Source organism: Carcharodon carcharias, chromosome 10, assembly GCF_017639515.1.
Source record: "Carcharodon carcharias isolate sCarCar2 chromosome 10, sCarCar2.pri, whole genome shotgun sequence".
Taxonomy (NCBI): domain Eukaryota; kingdom Metazoa; phylum Chordata; class Chondrichthyes; order Lamniformes; family Lamnidae; genus Carcharodon; species Carcharodon carcharias.
In genome coordinates, this window is record NC_054476.1 from 73124338 (window position 1) to 73145668 (window position 21331).

At 43.1% G+C, this 21331-nt stretch overlaps 1 protein-coding gene across 1 annotated transcript in view; it reads right to left on the minus strand.

The window, feature by feature from the left end:
• The window catches only part of LOC121282846 (N-acetyl-beta-glucosaminyl-glycoprotein 4-beta-N-acetylgalactosaminyltransferase 1-like), an 827662-nt gene that overhangs the window by 553817 nt on the left and 252514 nt on the right, over positions 1 to 21331 (minus strand). Inside the window, exon 2 of the mRNA XM_041196659.1 lies at positions 11634 to 11749. Coding sequence (XP_041052593.1) covers positions 11634 to 11749 — 116 coding nt within the window. The remainder of the gene's footprint in view (positions 1 to 11633; positions 11750 to 21331) is intronic.

Genomic DNA, 21331 nt, shown 5'->3' on the forward strand with positions numbered 1-21331 from the left:
GAACTGAGAGCAAAGGTCAAAGCTGACACTCCAATGTAATACGAAGGGGGTGCTGCTGTGTTGGAGGTCCTAGTGTTTCAGAATAACATAACTGGGGCCCATGCAGGTACCCATAGCCACACCTTTTATTTGGAGGAAGTGAGACGAGTTTAAGGAGAAATTGTTCAGCGAGAGAACAAGTTCAGCCAGAAGGAGGAAAATAATGGTGGAGGGGGATTGCTCGGGCTTCTGTTCAAGAAAGAAGCAGGGAGCCCTCAGACCATCCTGATGGGGGCTGAAGGTGTAGAGAGATTGGACGTGCATGGTGAAGAGGAGGCAGTTGAGGCCAGGGAACTGGAAATTGTTGATATGATGTAGGACATCAGAAGAATCGTGGGTGTAGGTGGGAAGAGACTGGGCAAAGGGAGAGAGAACAGAGTCAAGATAGGAAGAAATGAGATCCGTGGGGCAGGAACAGGCTGACATGATTAGTGTACCGGGACAATCTTATTTGTGGATTTTGGGGAGGAGGTAGAAGCGGGCCATCCGAGGCTGAGAGACTATGAGCTTGGAAGCTGTGGAGGGAAGATCTCCACAGGAGATGAGGTTAGTGACAGTCCTGGAAACAATGGCTTGATGTTCAGTGATGGGATCATGGTCCAGGGGGAGGTCGGAGGAAGTGTCGGTGAGTTGGCGCTCAGCCTCTGCAAGGTAGAGGTCAGTACACCAGACAAAAACAGCACCACCCTTGTCAGCAGGTTTGATAATAAAGTCATGGTTGGTCCTGAGAGAACAATAGACCAATAGTTCAGCTTTTGCCCTGGGGAAATAAGCTCACCCCTCACTGCAGTGATGTGGGTCACCTCTGCTGGCAGGAATGGATGTCAGCCTGGCGGTTTGCAGTACAAATCTACAATAGAAGGGTTTGAATAATTCAGTACAGCTTGTCAGCCTCACTCAGAGAAACTGTAAGGATGCTGTTGTAGGAAATGTCAAAATGGTGCAGTCAGAAGCAGGCATGTTGTAGCAAAGTATAAAGAGCTTTACCGTGCCTATGACCCGTTTTATATCTAAACTGGAAGTAATCAATACTGCCAAATGAAAAACGGGTCATTCTCCCACCTTTCACCTTCACAAACAAAGGTTCACATAAACAAAACCAAAGTTAGCTCATCTTTTTTTAAAAATCTTGGTTGTACCTCATTGCTGGGGCAATTTTCTGTTTCTTTCACAGATGAGATCGTTTGCCCCATTTGTATTCACTGCACTAACACCACTATTCTTTATCCCAGGTCCTGATTCAACAATTCTGGCTCAATCTCCACCGTATGAACTGGGATTGCTGTGACAATGAATGCCACTGAGAAAAGACTTTAGTTATTACTGAGCACGGTGTCATCCATGGCAGACTGATTACATGTCGCTGCAACTTTCCTATGAACAGATATCATGCCAACACTACGACGCTACAGCCCTCCAAGTAAAGAAGGTCACCAACATTAAACTGTTTACAGAAGAGCGGTACAGAAGGAAAAGTCAATAAGGATATGGTAACCTCCGCTAATTAAAGTGAGGTAAGTTTTCTGGTCACTTACTAGAGCTCAGTGACAATAGGTTTACTTTACTGTGGCACTTTTAGTAATATTGTTAACTGGCATGATTTATTAATGGCATTAATAAACATCTAAGTGTGTTAAAATTAATATACCATTGATGCCTGATGGACCATACAATGCTTTTAACTTACATTCCACCTCATTTCTCACATTACAAGTGATGACACCTCAAAAGTGCTTAATTGGCTGTAAAGCACTTTAGAACATCCTGTAGTTGTGAAAGGCACTAGTTAAATGCAAGTTTTTCCTTTTTTTTTAAAGGAGCATCTTGGAATTGGCAGGATGAATGCACCTCAGCTTCAATGATGTGTGCTGTCGAATCCAATTGCACCAGAACTTTCACCTCACCTATATATGTGAAAGTTCTTTCTTTCCTATTGCCTCCTCTTATAGTTGACAGGTATTCCCAGAACAAAAACTTGTGCTTGTAATCCTTTGAGGAGTGCAGGAAGGACCTTTCTACAGTGCAGAATAAACAAGGACAAGATTACAATTGGACTTCATTCAGAGAGCACAGTAAGATTAAAGGATCAATGTCTCACTCTATTTCCAAATTGGCCTCTCACCTTGGAGGTTATTGAGCCTGCCTATATACTTTGTCATCATTAATCACTCACCCTGGAGGTTATTGTATTTGCTTGACTGCCTTCCTTCTCCCTCCACATACATTGAGGTTTCCTACCTCGAGGTGACAGCTCTAACTGTAGCAATCACTTTCACTCAGGCTGAAGATGAACCAATTACACTTCAGGCAGGAAGCAACAATTAGTGTTAAAGACACTGCAATTTTATGTTTAAAAATACAGCAAGACTGAGACAAAACTTTCTCAACTCCCTAAGTATTTGTAAAAGTGCACAGTGTGCATGTGGTTTTAGCTTTTAGAGAAAGCAGAGATATAGTACATTTGGAGCCCCTCTTCTCCATGAAACTGTGTCGAACATGGAGGCTAAGCTTCCAGTCACAGCTTTGTTAACCCATTCTGCAATATGATTTTCTTGAGCAAACAACTGGTGACTGGCAAAGGTCAAACAGCAGTTAAATATCAAGGCATTCAACCCACCGTTACCAACATAATCTTTCTTGTCCTTCACTATTTTATCAATACCACTTTGACATAAGCCCCTTTTATCTTTACTCTTAGGTTGCTGTCCAATCTAAGTACTTCATCAATACATCATTCCTCCTTCTTGCACCTTCTCTATTTTGAAATCAAGAGTCATCATCTATTCCCCCACCCTGACTCAGTCTTTCCCAAAGCATCATTATTGTGCAACTCTTCGGCCTGAATTTTTACACTGATAGAGGGGCTCTCTGTCATGGCAAAAATGGTACTGGAGGCCAGAATCCAGAAACCCTGCCCTTGAATCCAGCCCCCACCCCACCATTTTCGTGGGTGGGGGGAGCAGGGGTGGGTTGTACTTTGCCCATCCGTGGTTCACAGAGGAAGTTGCATACGTTAAAGTGCAGGTGCCTTCAGTCAGAACCAATTTTGGCTAGTGGGATGTCTGAAACATAACTTGTGCACATTAGACCTATCAAGAAAAAGTCTAAAGTTAGTGTAGTTCTTTGGAGAGATAGGGTATCCTTTAGGAGAGATATGTGGCCTTTGGGATTGTTAAACATAGACATGAATGTACATAAAAAGTGGATAAACTCAGAACTATCAAGTTCATTGGAAATGTCAAGGGACTATCAAAGGCACTGTCAAGGGAACTGTCAGAGCTCACTGGAACTGTCAAACTGTCAAGGGATTTAAATCTCCTGGCCTATAATTTAAAAAAATAGTCTGCAGGTTGTAAGAAAAAAATCAGTGTATACTATTTCACTCTGCTTGTTTACAAAAGCCTGAAGGCTATCATTTGTGCTGATATCATAACCTATCATTATCACAGTGAGGTGTCTGTCAGTTTACAGTTTTTTTACAGCTCAAAGTGCTTATAAAGTCTGTGAATACAAATGCTTTTTGTCATAAGGGATTAAGTGTTTGAAGGTATTTAAATGTAGTGATGAGTTTTTATGAATGAGGTTTTTTTTAAATTGTGAATTCAACAGTAGACACTAACAATTTAATATTATTTCCACTTGGCATGGGTGCTGTGGTCTGCCCATGGTGGATACTGGTGAGTTGGCATGAGGGTTTAAGGGCAAAGGGTGATGGGGATTGGGTTGATGTGAGTTGGCACTATGTTGGCTTAGGAGTTAGAAAGGATCATGGAGGTGGTGGAGGGATAGGTTGGCCAGAGGGTATGATGGGCAATGAGAGGTGGATAGAGGAGCACAGGCTGGCATGGAGGGTATGAAGGGCCATGGGGGGGTATGGTTAGAGCATCATAGTTGGCATGGAGAGTATGCGGTACCATGGGGGTTGTGGGTAGAGGAGCATAGGTTGGCATGGAGGATATAAGGGGCCATGGGGGTGGGTAGAATGGCAGAAGTTGGCCTGGAGGGTATGATGGGCCATGATGTGGGGGGGGGGGGGGGGGGGGGTGGGGGGCAGGCTGGGGTATGAGATGGCATGGGTTGACATGGATGGGGCATGGGGAGTGTGTGGAGGGTGAGGGGGTGAGGGCTGCTTTTTGTTTTATTGGGTTTTTTTTTTTGCAGCTGGCTCAAAGCATTGGATCACCGAGGCTAACCTTTTGCACAGCTCACCTCTGCATCCAGCAGGCCCTGTGCTGCTTCCAACCTGTTTCCAGGATCAGCAGGCCGACTTCCATTACACACTGCACCCACCCCCACAAACCCTGAATGAAAATCGTAACTTCTCAGGCAGTTTTTTGGTAACAGAGTTCAGGGAGCCAGGAATTCTCCTGACTCTGCACACCTGAACCAGGAGTGAAAATTCAGGCCTCTGTCTCTCAATTTCCCTTTCTTTCTACAAACTACTGGAGGGGAAATTGGATAAGGTCTGTGTTTGGGCATGGAGATCATGATGCACAATTAACTTGTGCCTGGTCCCATTGAGACAGGCAGCATGCAAACTCCAGGCTCTCTCCTCATCTAAATGATTTCAGTGTGCAGCCTAGCATGGAACACACTGCTGACTGGCTGCACACTGAACAGGGGGCTGAACAGTATGGATGGCTAGTGCATCCCACAGCTAGCCTGGACCTTTTTAACACTGAGATGCTTGGTGCATTGGCAGCTATGCCACAGAGCTGTCAAGGAGCATTAAAGAGCCTGGCTCCAACATGGTAGAGGATTTTGCACAGAGTTTGGAGCCTATCCTTTCCAACGTGGAAGAGGTGGTCAACTCCGTGACAGCACTTACGGACCCAACTGCAATGGATCATCTGGTGCTCACTGTCTTAGCTTCCACTGCGATGCAGGCGGAAGCTAGCCAACATCTGAGTATTGCAGTGGAAGGTCAGGTGGAGGTCATGAGAATCGTGTTTGGTAGCTCAGACTGCTGCCATCATGGCTCTGGATACCAGTGCTCAAAAGAACATGCATGGTCTCACAGCAATCCAGCAATCTATCCTCCAACAGATTGTTAGGATTGCTGAGGCACCGCCATTGGGAATGGCTGTGACTCTGTGGAGCACAAGCATATAGTCTCTCTTAGGAGCACAGTATTCCTCAGTGACCTTGTTGCTGCCTTTCAGCTAGCTAGTCCAGACTTCTGCTTGCCCATGCAGAGGTGGTGTAGTCTGATGCTGGGATCTCAAAGCCCAGAGCTGCTGAAGGTCGTCCTGCAAGGCCATCTGCAGTCTCCTCCAGTGACAGTCAGCAGTCTTCCACCAGCCATGCTGCAATCATAGAGGCAACACTGTGTAGGAGCACGAGGGCAGGCAACAACACCCATAAGGCAGGAAAAAAGGAGAATTAACTAAGGCAAATAGTTCAGTTTTGTGTGCTTTATCGGAAGTATTGTCGGATAAAGTTGTTACGGAATTTTTTGTTGGATGCTTTAGGCAAAGAGGACATTATAAAGCGACATAGCAGATGAATTGAATCGTGGGGAATTGTAGAGCAACTGTGATGTGGGGATGACACTTCAGGGGAACCAAAATCAGAGTATCCACTTATGGGCACAACTTTTCTGGAGGAAAGGGGTTCCAGGTGCCTCCTCCCTTCCTCCACCTCATCCTCGCAAGGTGGTCTCTAAATGTCTGGTGGCAAGGGCTACCCCTCATGATAGCAAGATTATGGAGGTACAGCAGAATACCACAATCTAGGGGACACAGTCCAGTGAGAACTGGAGAGCTCTTCTGAGCAGCCCAGGCAGTAGAACCATTGCTTTAACACACCAATGATTCATTCCATAACACTCCTGCTGTCTCCATGGTTCTCATTATAGACACACTGTCCTCATGTGGTCGGGTGGCAGATGAGTCATTATCCAGGTGTAGAATGGCTATCCCTCATAACCCAGCAACCAGCCTCTGGTTTTTCATGACCACCTCCTTGGTGAATTGCAAGTATTTTACAAACTACTGCTGGCTGAGGTGGAGGTAAGAGTGCTCCCTGAAGATCCTAGATGGGTACAGCCTTCTATCTGAAGCCCTCCTTGTTCTTCCTCTGCACACAGCTTCCCTTCTCTGCTGCCTCTGCTCCGTTTCCAAATCATGCTACAGCCCAACAATGACTGCAGCTATACCTCCTATTATTAAAGCAGACTTTCTCCTGATAGGCAACAAAATCTCTGGCCTCCTTGTCAAGATTCAGCTTCACTCCTTTGAAAATCCAAAAGATTTGTAAAGCTCCATTAATAAGACAAAACACAATACTTCTACTAACGTTGCACCAGCAAAAGTAAGTCAAGAGCACCTGGAAGTTGGATGGTTAACCCTTTTATGAGTGCTAGCAGGGTGTGTCCCTCATGAAGCTGTTCACCTAGGAATGGTTCAGAGAGGACATTAACTTAACCTACACCTTCCAGATTAACAGATTGTATGACAAATCAGTGCTGGAGCCTGTATGCCAACACAATCTGCCCATCCTGCACATTCCCAGCATATGGACAGCATGTCAGGGCTAGTAAGGGCATGCACATGCCACGCCAGAAGTGTTCTTGCCGCTATTTTTGAATTCAGGGCTTCCATAGTGCTGGTACCAGCGATGCTTTAGAACCCTATTTTGCAGCCGCAAACATTTAAAATCATTATTTCTTAATATGTCTCATCTTTCCATCTACTCTTTGCAGCCTTGCTGAAGTCCTGCACTGTGGGCCTTGGACCTTCTCTTTGGTATTGTAACAGGTAAAAAGAACGGTGATCATTACAATTACATCTGGTGGGTTGAAAACCCTTATGCCAGCAATGCTATTTCAGGAGCTTGTAGTGTTTTACATTTCCTGGTTTTGGCTCAGACGCATGACACCATCTATAAAGGTACAGTTGGGTCCCGCATGAATACTGAAAACTGCTATAAATGAACAACATTTCCACTTGTTAAAGCAGATGCAGAGGACAACCTACAGCTAGTCTGCTGGGATTGTTCCTTCAAAATATAGAAGCTGTGATTATTTCTATCAGCAGAGCTTATTGGGAGGAATTTCAGGGATCAAAAGATAAAATGAATGAGAAAGGAAATATTTCTGAGATGGGAACTGGAAATAAATAATAAAAAGTGGATATTATTTATGGGGGTCAAAGTTTTTAGCTTTGTCCATTGTTTTCATCAGTCATGAAGTTGTGAAGCAACAATAATTTGTATTTATATAACATCTTTCATGTAATAAAATGTCCCAAGATACTTCACATGATATCTGTAAAGCAAAATTAGACACTGAGTCATATAAGGAGATATCAGAGCAGATGGTCAAAAGCTTTTAAGGAACATTGTAAAGGAAGAAAGTGAAGTAGAGAGGCGGAGAGGTTTGGGAAGGGAATTCCATAGCTTAGGGTTGAAGGAACTCCCACCAGTAATGCAGTGATTAAAATCAAGGCTAGAATTAGATGAATGCAGAGATCTCAGAGTGTTGTCGAGCTGGAGGATGTTACAGGGGTACTCTGGGGTGAGGCCTTTAAAAACAAAGATGAGAATTTTAAAACCATGACTCTGAATTTTATGATTTCTTTTATAAATTGTGTGTGTTGCCTCATTTGATTTAGTTCCAGGCCAGCTATAACTAGGTACCTGTGAAGCATAACATTTTGCTGTTAAATTAATGCACTACAGCTGGCCTTGCCTGTAACACATTGTTTTGGTATCAGTAGGTTTTCTATGGAACCATTTGAAGTCATCGTTACAATGTTTTTAAAAATGTCATCTCTGTGGCATCTCTTGGAAACATTGCAAAGCACTTCACAGAAAATGAAGTACTTTTTAATTCAGTACCTTGCTATGGAAGCAGCCAATTAGCACAGGGCAGGATCCCACAATGGTAATTGGATTATTAATGAACATAATTCATTTTTGATGGTATTGAGTAAGAGGAATGCTGGTCAAGACAACTCTTTCATCAGACTTCTCCCTGGGAACTTAATAGCCACCACAGAAACAGGAATCAGTTTTAAAATTTCATCCAAATTTGACACCTTTGATAACACAGTTCTCTCTCCACATTGAACTGCCAGCCTAGATTCTGCAATCAGATCCTGGAGTGAGACTTGGGGGAGAATTTTCGGCTCGGTGAATGGGGGCGGGGCCTGTTAGCTGAGGCGTGAAATGACGCAGGGTGAAATCGGGCATGTGTCCCGACGTCATTTAGATTTTCAGTTCGGTGGGCGCGCAGCCAACTTGGCTGCGCGCCCGCCGAACTGTCAAAAGCCTGTCAAAGCACGAAAGCTGTGGAAGTGAACTTTGCTAAGTATAACACACTGGCTGCCATATTTTCACCAACTCTTACAGTTATGTATACACTTGGCTTTAGAAATGGTGTTTCCATTGCAACATGAAATTTGAATTAATCGCCTCAGGAAATCTCTGACCATATAAACACCAGGGAACCCACTTAGTCGCTGTGCTTGACACAATTCAATCATAGCAATGAACTTGGACACCTCAATGTAATGTAAGATAAGATGTGGTAGTGTGATATTATCATCAGTGTGGACTTTGGACCTGCTCGAATCAATAAAGAGTGAGTTCACCCAGTAAACTATAAATTGAGCAAAAGCTTCTAATTATTTTGTTAAAATCATGAAGCTTGACGAAGAAAACTGCATGGCCCTAAGCCAAACCAACTCCCATTAAGGACTTATCAGAGTCTTACTATGGCAGCATAGGAATAGGGGTGTGCTATTATGTCCTTTGAGTCTATTCCAATGTTCAGTTAGATAATGACTAATCTGTGTCAGAACTCCATCTACCTGCCTTGGTTTTGAAATTCTAAATATCCTTGCTGAACAAAAATCTATCAGTCTCCCACATGTTCTCAACATCCTGCTATGCTGTTCCCTGCCTCATTCAGCCGTCAAGCCCTTGCGCATTCTCAATGCAGCCAGAGTCAAGCATGTCTAACCCTTCTCCAGGTACTGAAACTGCCAACATACTGATTCACCAGGCTCCAAGCACCCAAAACTAACCAATACTCTCTCGCTGCCAGTCTCCTGAAGTTCCAACTCAATGACCCTCCAATGACCCAAAGTCTTCCTTTGGTCTTTCTGGTAGTGGTATCTGACCTTGACATCTGTAACACTGCTGCCAAAGACACTGGTTCAACTCTGTGTTGCTGGTTTCTGTGGGTCATGGAGCAACCACATCTGAGAAACCATGGGAGAGACTACTCAGAGGCTATTGTGGCTCTTGGTCAACTCCTGAGAGTTTATCAGAGCATTCCAGTGGGGAGATCCACTCCCCATCGATAGGTAATTAACATTTCTGAAGCAGCAATACTGAGAGAATTCTGCAGCAAAATGCTGCACTCCTTTGAACATTTGAACAGCAGCACTCTGTCAGATCACATGCAGCCTATAATTGGTATGCATTTGTAACTCTTTTGAGTACAAACCTGTTTCCATCTGTTTCAGATGAAGTTACATTGTTTCATAGTTTACCAGTGTGAGATTTGAACTCTTGATCTTGGGGTTACAAACCCAGTACCATAACCACTTGGCTATTTAGGCCAAGCCCTGGTATGCATTTGTATAAGAGGTAAAGAAAAAAGTGAAACAAATGGAAACAGATTTGATTTTGGCAACCATTTGCAATCTGAACCTCACGACCATGCAGTCTGCCACAGAGCTACTAAATAAAACACTGAAATTAGAGGAACAAATGCAGTGGTTGTGATACTTAGACTAACAACCTAGACGTTATGAATTCAAATTCCATAATAGCAAGGTGTGAAATTGAAATCAATAATTTTTGTATAAAGGCAGTTGTCTCACGGATGTCTCATAAAGAAGAGAACTGCCACTCTGACCTTGTCTGGCCTATGTGTGACTTCAGTCCTACTTGAAACATTCATGTGGGTGCCTAATCCAAGTCTTTACATCACTTGTCGACATATGGAATTACCTCCAAGATGGACCACAGCCAGGTTTGGGGGATTATGAGGAGAACTAGGACTTGGTCTTGCATGAATACGACCATTCATTCATTCCACGGGATCAGCCAAGCAAGGAATTCACACCACAAAGAACGGGCCTGGTTCAGGTTAGTTGCTCGAATGTGTTTACCCTAATGTCATCATTTGACCATGAAATTACTTAAAGATAAAACAGCACTCATGGGACAACAAGAACAAACACAATGTCAACGTAACATATGATACCCTACTCACACACCTGGGAATAGGCTGCCTCCCTTAGCTTTAGCTAACCCTTTAGGGATCGGACAAATGAGTGTCATAAAGGAAAAGTCTCTAGGTTCCTGTGAACCGAATTCTTGTCCTCATCACCAGCCATTCTGCTGCAGAACAGTCTCCAGGATCAGGAAGGGACACCAACTTCCATCCATTGTACTCCCTTGAGGGATGCCGGGCCCTTGATAGATGGTAATTGACTTTCCTCTTGACTGTTCAAAAAGGTCAAGGTTGCTTGTCCCTTGGCCACCTGACCACTGTGCAAAGTTCTGAGGTGGGCGGAATATTGCTGACTGTCCCTGTCTGAGGTAGAACCTTTTTTTTGTGGTTGGCAGAGCACAGGCTTAATAGCTATTCTCGACCAGTCAAATTCTGAAGGTTACCACACCAAAAGTCATCATGTGCTGATTGACCCCTTGGGGCCAACTACCAGTTCAGCCTCGACTCACTGTGGTTTAGAAGAGCCAAGATGACCATAGATTCAGTGACTAGCTCTAAACAACCACACGTTATCAAAATGGGGAGGAAGCAGTACAGCAACCTCTGGCTCGTGATGCCCACGTAGCATGCTACAGGCGAAGCAAGGCATTTCAGCCATACCTCCCTCACAGCTGGGTGGGCAATAGGGAGATAACAAGCCTTAGAGAGACATAGTTACTGCCTGCTTTCTCAGCCAGTCGCTTTCATCACCATTTTCATGTTGAGGTTCCCCGTGGGATCAACAGGAAGGCGAGACTCACTGTAGTGTATAAAGGGTGAAAAATTCCCACAGCTGCAGGCTATTCTCAGCCAGTGGGATTCTAAATGGTTAACGCTTACTGCCTACAGGGCAACTAGGAATGGGCAAAAGATACCATAAGTATAACTTCATATCCCAACAAAAAATATAATAAGAGAAACTAAAATACAGAGCTCATTAAAATGTTTTACAGCCTCTTGCTGCAATTGTTATTAAAATTGTAATCACAAAGATCAATTCCCATTGCACAGTTTACACTCCTGTGCCACTAACTGCTGCTGTTTTACTCCTTCCTCCCTTTCCATGCTCTCAAATTAATTGGAACCCAGGAGGGAACAGCACACTCACCTGTGATTGAACTCTGCTGCAGAAAGTTCAATATCACTGTGATGAATGAGAATGGGAAGAGTTCTGCTTTAGAAACTGGCTGTCTTTCTCTACTTCCTACATATGCATCTGGGGGTTGGAGAGGCAATTTACCTTACAATGGATCGGGAAATTATTTTGTAATGGCTTTGGGCCACTGCAACTTTAGACATAGAGATAAAGAAGCATGGCTCAGGCTTGAATTTTTTCCTCTAAAGAAACTGTTCAAAAGTCATTTACCATCTGTTCATCCTCCTGACTGTCACTGGAGTCGTCAATCTTCCTTTTGTTGGACACAGCATGGGTAGAGCCAGCTCTCCTGCCAGTATCAGTAGCTTCACTCAGCTTCTCTGCATCTGCAAGGAAATCAACAATGGAGATAATTAGTAGCTGAGAAGAGAAGCCTGATTTAGGTGTAAAATAAGGGCTCTATTGATTTTTGGACTTCAGTCTGGTCAATTCTTCTATTGACTCACTTTTAAAAAAAGCAAAACCAAGAACTTTTCTTCCAAAGCTCATCCTACAAATGAATATATCAAGAGAGCATTTGGCCCATCAATGCTTACTCTAACCATTAAATCATGCAATCTGATGCATCATTCACTCCAGCCACTAGGGGAAGCAAATATGAATCACAGGATTGTTACAGTGCAGGGGAGGTCATTGGGCCCATCATGCCTGCATTGGATCTCTAAGTAAGCATTATGACTTAGTGCCATTCTCCTGCCTTTTCCCTGTACACTTGCACGTTCTTTCTATTCAAATAATCAACTAATGCCCTCTTGATTGCCCCAATTGAACCTGTCTCCACCACGCTTCCAGGCAGTGTAAACCAGACTCGAATGATTCGCTGTGTGAAAAAAAAATTCTTACAGCACATTTGCTTCTTTTGCAAATCACTTTAAACCTGTGCCCTCGATCTCGATCCTTTTACGAGCAGGAACATTTTCTCCCTATCTACTTTATCCAGCTCTCTCATGTTTTTGAACACCTCTATCAAATCTCCTCTTAGTCTTCTCCTCTCTAAGGAGAACTGTCCCAACCTCTCCAATTTATCTTCATAACACAAGTTCCTCATCCCCAGAACCATTCTTGTGAACCTCTTCTGCACTCTCTCCAATGCGTTCACATTCTTCCGATGGTGTGGCGTTCAGAGCCATACACAACACTCCAGTTGAGATCTAACTAGTGTCTTATATAAGCTCAGCATAACCTGCTTATTCTTGTACTCCATGTCCCTATTAATAAATCCCAGAATACAGTATGTTTTATTAACTGCTCTCTATGTCTGTCCTGCTACCTTCAATTATCTATGCACATATACAACCAGGTCCCTCTACCCCTGTATCCCTTACTTTATATTGTCTCTGAAAAGATGGAAAACTAAAACTGGGTGATTTCAAGAGGATGCCTAGGAATTTTTTGCCCAACTTGCTAAGGAAATCATTAAAGCCCCACAATTCCACAATTACCAATGATGCATCCCTAGGTACAGTTAACTTTCTCCACTCCATGATGTCCCTGAAAGGCTATTGCAATTCATCAGGCCTGAAGGTCATAGACTTTCTGCAGTGCTTGCTTATCTTGCATGTCCTTAATAGCACGATCTACCAAAAATGCAACCATCAGTTTCCTGAAATTCATAACATTCTCTACTTCTGCTGGCTTGCTAAATAGGTAGTTTAGCAGCCCTGTGTGAAGCAAGGGTCAAATTATTTTTTTCTTTTGAGGGCTCTTAAAATTTTCTCGAGGGCTACATTTTTATTTTCAGGAGCTACCCCTTTGGTTTTTAGGGGCTCCCTTTTCATTCTCACTAATTTATTAGGTGATGCAGTCATATCATAACATTACCTTCTGAAGTTCTGTTGATTTTTTTAGGGTTTCCTTCTTTAGCTAAGGTAGCACAAATACCAAAGATTGTGTATATATATCATTAAATCTTATAAATTGTAATCTATAAATAAGATGTCTCTGTTAATTTACCATAAATAAATCTCCCATACTCTATGTCCAAAATGAAAATTCTAACTACTTGGTACAAGGTAACTTATTGGGAATGAGTCTCACATACGCAACCCCTTTAAAAAATTAATTGTAAGTAGTTTACGCTCTTTACACTCAGGAAAAAATTCAGCATTGCAGCCAACAGTGCCACCATCTATTCACCTGGCAGCCATAACTTCCTTGAGAATGTTTATTGTTTGAACCACTACCTGCTGTTTCATGCAGAAAAACTTCCAAACACCTTGAGTTCCAAATATATACTCCTGCTCCACACTGCACAGAGAGTCTAAATGCATAGTTCTCCTGAGAGAGTCTCTGCAGACCAAGGTGTTAGTGCCTTTAAGGAATATGAGAAACAGTGGAATTCATTCAGGTGGAGGCCACAGCATTTCTGCATCTCTTTGGCCTGTGTATCCCCCTCCTTATGCTGCTGCGCTCCCCCACCAGCATCCCCAACCCAGCCTGTCCATCTCCTCATCCTGAGCCAGGTCCTAACACCAACTCAGTCACTGGGGGAGCCCATGGGGGAGCATCACTGAGTGAGGCCTCCTGCTGCTTGTTGCTATCCTGTTCTCCCTCCTCCCAGTTCTGGCTGTCAATTGAGGCTTCCAGCAGGGCAGAGCCGCTGGCCAAGTCCAAGTTAAGTGTGACCCATTGGCTGTGTGCACATTCCCCTACTGAGACATGTCTGGAACAATGTTGAGGGGCTGGTGTGGAGGACAGGACTAAGCAAGTGGGAACTGGAATACACCAATGGCAATTCATCCACCCTCCAAAGCCTCCAATCCAAGATCACATGTCTCCCACTGAACCACAGGGTACACATTCATTCCACGCACCCCAACACCACATACCCTACCCTAATTTATCTAAGGTTATCTAAGCCCAACAGCAGAAGCCATTTTTTATCTCCCTTCCTGTGGAAGTGATTGGTGATGCTGGCAGCAGGACCAGCCAGCATAACTGCTCAGGCAACCTGTGATTGGACAAGCTGGAGCAGTGAACATGGAGAGACAGGATCTGTGAATGGAGGAGCAGCTCTTCAGATTCTGCCTCTCCATTGCCCAATCATTTATTTTCATAGGCTTTTCAGTAGCTTTAAAGGGTGAATTCGCCCACTGACCCCGTGCATTTTGAACTCTGGCGTGAAGATATATCTTAACTGTCTTCACCTTCTCTCATCCATATCCTTTGATTCTTGAGCTTTGGCTAATATTGAACATTGGGATAGAATTTACCTCTTCCTATTCAGTTCCTGAAAACCACTGTGGCAATCTCTTCAAAGCAGCCCTTTATCCAATATAAACATCCCTACCTCTCAGTCGTTTCTCACAACTCAGTGGCTCAATTCCATTTATCAACTTAGTTGCTGTTCCCTGTACTCTAGCTGAGTGCTCTTCCAAACCAATTTGTGCAGACATTGAGGAGGATTTTCCCCTTGGGTGGGCATGGCGGGCATAGGGCAGGCCCGGGAGCACCCGCTCAACAGTCCGCTGCCCACGAAAGCTCCCTGAAGGCACATAGCTGAAGATAAATTTTGAAAATAAGGAAAACATGTCCCCATTTGTGACTCGGTCACATGAACTGGGACATGTGAAATATGAGTTTTAAAAACTTTTATTTTTTTTTAGTCACTGTTCAAAACCTTACCCCGTCCATGGATGAGGTTTCGCAAAAAATGCAAAGGCCACCTGGCCTATTCGTCTGTCCGCGAAATGTAAGGTTGGACGGGCAACGAAAAATTCAATTTAATTAATTGATTAAGGGGCTTAATAGCCTTCTTAATTGTCGACGGGCACCCTGCCGACTCTCGCACGCACCCGCCGACTGAAATATTGCGTGAGTGCGCGATGACGTCGGGACATTCGCTTTACGTCATTGCGCACTATTTCACGCTCTTGCGTGTCGGGCTGAAAATGCTGTCCATTGACTTCGTAATGTTTCTCCTTCCTGTGCCTATCACTACCAGGCCAAGGAGATAGAACAGCCTGCCTTGGGCCTCTAGATAATGTTGTTTAGTCTACATGTCAGCTAAAAGCATACAAGAGAAACCCTAACTGACTTGCCTGCTAGTACTGTCACACAGAATAGGCTGGTATTTGCTTTGGTGCCTTCCCTAATGGCACAGCTGAGATCATATGAAGAACTTGATGTGCAACCTACTTCTGACCTTACCAGTGCATAGAACAGTTGAGTGTACCAGCATACTGTTGTTCTATTTTTAATATTTCTTAATAAACCCAAATACTTTCAATCAGATGCAAAAAAATTATTAACTCTGCATAACTGTGCCATGAAAATTTGTTAGAGAATAACCTGGAAGGTTCAAATAAGGGAATTAATACACTTTTCAAAATTAACGAAGCAATGTCAAATTGAAAAGCAAAATACACAAGAGTAATCCCTAGCCTTAAACACAGTAACACAGTATGTTTACAATGTTACAATGTTGTGCAATATCGCAACTCTTTCTATTGAGGAACCTTGCTGAAGATTCACAGTCAACAGTGCAGGGCACAACCAGGGTCAAAAACAGTAGCAGAAAAGACAAAGGCCAGGATTTTATGGCCCTGCCATGTCTCCCCTCCAGCGGATGCGGGGAGCCATTCAAATCTCTATTCAGTTCAGCAGGACTGTGATATCCTGCCGGACCAGCGGAGGGGGTCATAAAATCCTGGCCAAAGGAAATCAAGAAAAAGTGATTAGTTGATGTCAAACTTGGTTTTTAAAAGCTTCTATATTATAGGAAGAACGACTGAAGGAAGCAAGGCGCCACACAGTTTTGAGATCCTGGGAGACAGAATTCTTTTACCTTATTTTAGGAACCTGTCAAAAGGATGTGATTAAGACCTATTTGATCTAATGAGGCTAGTTCTACCACATACTATATATAACTCATATGATCCTAGGCTCAATTTAGTCTCCATCAGATTAGGTGATCTGAAAAAACTTCCTAGAACAGAAATCTCTGAATTTTATCCCTCACCCTTTAAAGTAATTCCCTGACACTCCTTATGACCAATCTAACTAGTTGAATTAAATAGGTGACAACCCATTGGTCCCAACATGATAAAAACCATAATATCACTTGGCATATTTTATCTTTATGGCTACACTTGTCTATACAATATTTCAAACTGTTCTTATCTAGTTGCCTAGTCCTGTTTAATGGTGCCAAATCAGCAAATAATTCATTTATTTTTGATAGCTCCAATTATTGACTACGCCCTTTTTGTTTAAAGTCTACTGGTATTGTACTCCCGGTGTCCAATTTTGAAGCCACAGCTCAGGTGAAATAATCTCCTTACAGAATCATAGAATGGTTACAATACAGAAGGAGGCCATTTGGCCCATCGTGTCTGTGCTGGCTCTTCGAAGGAGCAATTCACCTAGTGCCTTCTACCCATAGCCTTACACATTTTTTCTTTTCAAATAATAATCCAACCCTCTCTTGAATGCCTCGATTAACCCTGCCTCCACCACACCCCTCAGGCACTGCATTCCATGTCCTAACCACTCGCTGCATGAATAAGTTTTTTCTCATGTCACCATGGCTCCTTTTGCCAATTACCTTAAATGTGCCTTCTACACATGGGACATTTCTTTCTTCACATTTACACTATTTCAAGGATTTGGAGCATCCTCTCTCAGCTCTGAAACTCTCCAGTACAATGGTACAGAATTTCTACACTGTGTTTGCATCACATGATTTTTTTCTTTTATTAAAATCAATACTTGGTAAAACCATAAATTGCAAAAGATGGTGCGGTCACACAATTTGCCTACAAAAGGCAATGCAAGGTAATAGAAACCATCCACACACCCCTGTCTGCCAAGAACACATGATGGGCATGATAAGGTGCAACGTATTAAAAGAAAAAAAAACTTGCATTTATATAGTACTTTTAATGATCACCAGATATCTGCTTTGGAAGTGTAGTCATTGATGTAATGTAGCAAATAAGCTGCAAAGCATTGGATCTCAGAATTACCACAGATACAGGGATTGCCAAACTTAGTGCTACTTGGAGGAGAGACTAAGCAGGCTGAAGGTGAGGCCAGGGTTGAGGGGTTGTAAGAGGAGTGCAGATCCACCCTCATAACTTTAAAGAATAACAATTTTGCTAAGTTAAGAACTTAACCATTTCATTTGCTTTCTGTGATATCAAGTTTGGTGAGAAGTTAACAATGGAATGCAAACTGGATTGCAATTACAGTGCGCTAAAAATTATCTTTTATTCTTAGGCGGTCCCTTGGGCTTGAGGATGACTTGCTTTCACTCAGGTTTGATGGGTTCTGAAATGGCTGATAAGTGATCTGCAGATTCTGCCAAGTGCAGGACAGGTGTTGCTTGAAAGGGTCAGGTCGATGGTTTGTTGGGAGGTTTGTGCACTCTATGCAACATCTAGACTTCACCTCTGCATATCCCTGATGAAGTCTTTTACGTTTGATGCCTTCTCGAATAAACCTTCCCCATTTTGGTTGATCACAATCAAGAGACTCCCATCTGTCGGCGGGGATGTTTGATCTTTTCAAGGAGGCTTTGAGAGCATCCCTAAAGTGTTCCCTGTCCTTCCAGGAGTCTCCTGCTGCAACCGAATTCTGAGTAGAACAGTTTCTCTGGAATCTGGTGTCAGGTAAATAAACGACATGTCCCACCTAGTGGAGCTGTTTTTGAGTGCTTAGCACCTTGATCTGGGCATGTTGGCTTGGGAGAGGACACTGTTGGTAGACTACCTTTCTTGCCACTAAACTTGAAGGATCACAGGATCCTCAAGGGATCAAGGGATATGGGGTTAACATGAGATACTGGAGGATCTTGTGAAGACGCCACTGATGGTACTGTCCAGTACTTTGACGTGCTGGCTGTAGGTTATCCGAATGTCTGAAACATATAGGAGTGCAGGGATCGCGTCTGCCCAGACTCAGGTTTGAGAACCTGGTCCTCAAATTCTCTTTTCCTCACTCAGTCAAAGACTGAGATCGAACATTGGAGGCAATGATAAGTTTCATCATCAATGTCTACCTTCGTCAAGAGGAGACTCCCAAGATATAGAAAATGGTGACATTTCCAGGATCTCGCCGTTGATCTTCAATGATGGGGGCAGGGGAGGTGTTGTGCTGTGGGAGTTATTTGGAAGAGGAGCTTGGTTTTCTGGGTGTTTAGTGAAAGGCCCATTTTCTCATGTGCTTCAGAGAAGGAGTTGACAATGACCTGGAGCTTAGTTTCTGAGTGAGCGCATACACAAAAGCCATCTGTGTGCTAAAGCTCAGTGACTGAGGTTGGAGTGCTAAGAATGGTCACAGTTGTTATGGGTAACTGAAAGTCTATTTATGTTATTTGCTTAATTAGCTTTTAGAATTTAATAATATAAAAGAAACTAAGTCAGTTTCTAACTATTAATTACAGCTTGAGAATTACTTACCAGAGTGATCCCAATTGCTCTAAATTCCTGACTTAGCACTCATCTCACAAAGCACTCTGTTCCCCGATCCCTCATTGATACTCTAGATATATTAGCATTTTTTGCAAGGCAGTAGGAGTATAAGATTAAGGAAATCCAGCTGCAATTATATGAGACTTTGGTGAGACCATGCCTGGAGTACTGTGTATAGTTTTGGTTTCTTTACCTAAGAAAAGATATACTTGCCTTGGAGACATTGAATCAAGGTTTATTAGATTAATTCCTGAGTTGAGAGAGTTGTCTTATGAGGGGAGATTGGGTAGAATAGGCCTATATTCTCCAGAGTTTAGAAGGGTATAAGGTGATCTCATTAAACTATATAAAATTCTTGGAAGGCTTGTCAGGATAGATGCTAAGAGGTTATTTCCCTGGCTGGAGAATGTAGAGCTCGGGGACATCATCTCAGGATAAGAGGGGGTGGCCATTTAGGACTGAAATGTGCAGAAATTGCTACATTCAGAGGGTTGTGAATCTTTGAAATTCTCTAACCCAGAGGCCTGTGGAAGCTCAGCCATTGGGTATATTCAAGAATGTGACTGATAGATTTTTAGACACTTGGCATCAAGGGATATGGGGATAACATGAGACACTGGAGTTGAGGTTGAAGGTCAACCATGATCTTACAGAATGGCTGAACAGACTCGAAGGGTTATATGGTCTACTTCTGCACCTTTCACTAATGTTTTTATAAAGTCTATTTACAATCGATTGAAATGAGTCCCTACAAACTGCAACAAACAACTCGTGTATAAAATCAATCCCAGCCCCTAATAGCAGTGACTGACAGGGAAATTATCCAATCATTTCTTTTCTGGCCTGGAATGGTTGTGTTACTCTATACTACCTCTATTTTAATTGGACAGGACATGCCTCAGCAATGTAGGTAAACAGAACAAAGACTTCAGAATGTTTTAATAACATTTATTATGTTATGTTTCCCAAAGGGCTACACCATCTCAATCCGCTAGGCATGGCATTCTTCAGATATGTGTTACACGTTAGTTAAACATGATTTGATTTATTATCTCCTCTTCATCAATTTTTAACTCGTCAAGTTTTTCAACTCCCTCCTCCTACACCATGACCAGGGCAGCATTTTCTCCATTGGTACAGACAGATGCAGTGTACTCATATAGTACTTTAGCTTTGTCCCGAGCCTCCATGAATAAAGACCCTTTTAGGTTTCTAATCAGTCCCACTCCTCCCTTTACCACCTTCTTACTATTTATATGCCTATGGAAAACTTTTAGATGGTCTTTTATGTTAGCTGCCAGTTGCTCCCCATACTCTCTCTCTTTGCTTCTCTTATTTGTTTTTTTCAATTCCCCTCTATATATTCTTCTATATTCAGCTTGGTTCTCAATTGTATTACCTACCTGACATCCGTCATATGCACCCTTTTTCTGTTTCATCTTAATCTCTAACTTTTTCATCATCCAAAGAGCTATGGATTTGTTTGCCCTACCTTTCCCCATCATGGGAATGTGCCTTGAATGTATCCAGACTAACTCCTCTTTAAAGGTAGCCCATTGTTCAGTTACCACTTGCCCTGCCAATCTTCGATTCCAATTTACCTGGGCCTGATATGTTCCCACCCCAGTGAAGTTGGCCCTCCCCCAATTAATTATTCTTATTCTGGATTGTGCTTTGTCCTTTTCTATAGCCAAGCTAAACTTTATAATACAATTACCAGCAGCTGTTAATAACAGTGGGATGAGGCCCTGAAGTAAACATTTAACTGAGGCCTACTTAAGATCCTCAATTAATGGCAGGGTGGGAAGGCCATTCACAGACCTTCCGGCCATTGATTTAATCAGGGTGGAGGGGGAAAGTGGCAGTGTCTCCACTACCAGACTCACCACAGTGTAAGGCAGAAGATTCTACCCAGCATGTGGCACTCTGAGGAACCTCAATACAATTGCAATTTATTTACAATATGCATTCCTTGACAAAGATACCGCCTGAGGGATCTTAAATAGTTTCCAGCCCCTCAGTGTACTATGACAAGAGGACCTTAGGCAGTGTCCTTTCCCCATTGAGCCTTTGCAGCTGCTGCATCCCTCTGCACTAAGTTCTAAACCTGAAATGTGCCAGCCTGCAACACTCAGTCATGAACACCTCTTTGAACTATAAAACCAGCAAGTTTTGGGCAGACCAAAGAGCAGCAGTTGATGTTTGTCTTGGAGTGTTTTGCTGGGAACAGCCCATAGTGCACATAGTCCGAATCACAGTGTTGCTCGAGACGAACCTCAACAAAAACCACTGCATCTCTTTCTAGACCTTCTTTGCAAAGGCACATTCCAAAAGGAGGTGGACAATGTTCCCTTTGCCACCACGGCCACCTTGAGGGCAACGTTTGAAGGGGGCTGAGACTCAGCCACGTAGGAAGGATCTGATGGGGAGAGCCTTTCTCATCACCAGCCAAGCTACATCTTGGTGCTTGTTTGAAAGTTCTGGCGATGGGGCATT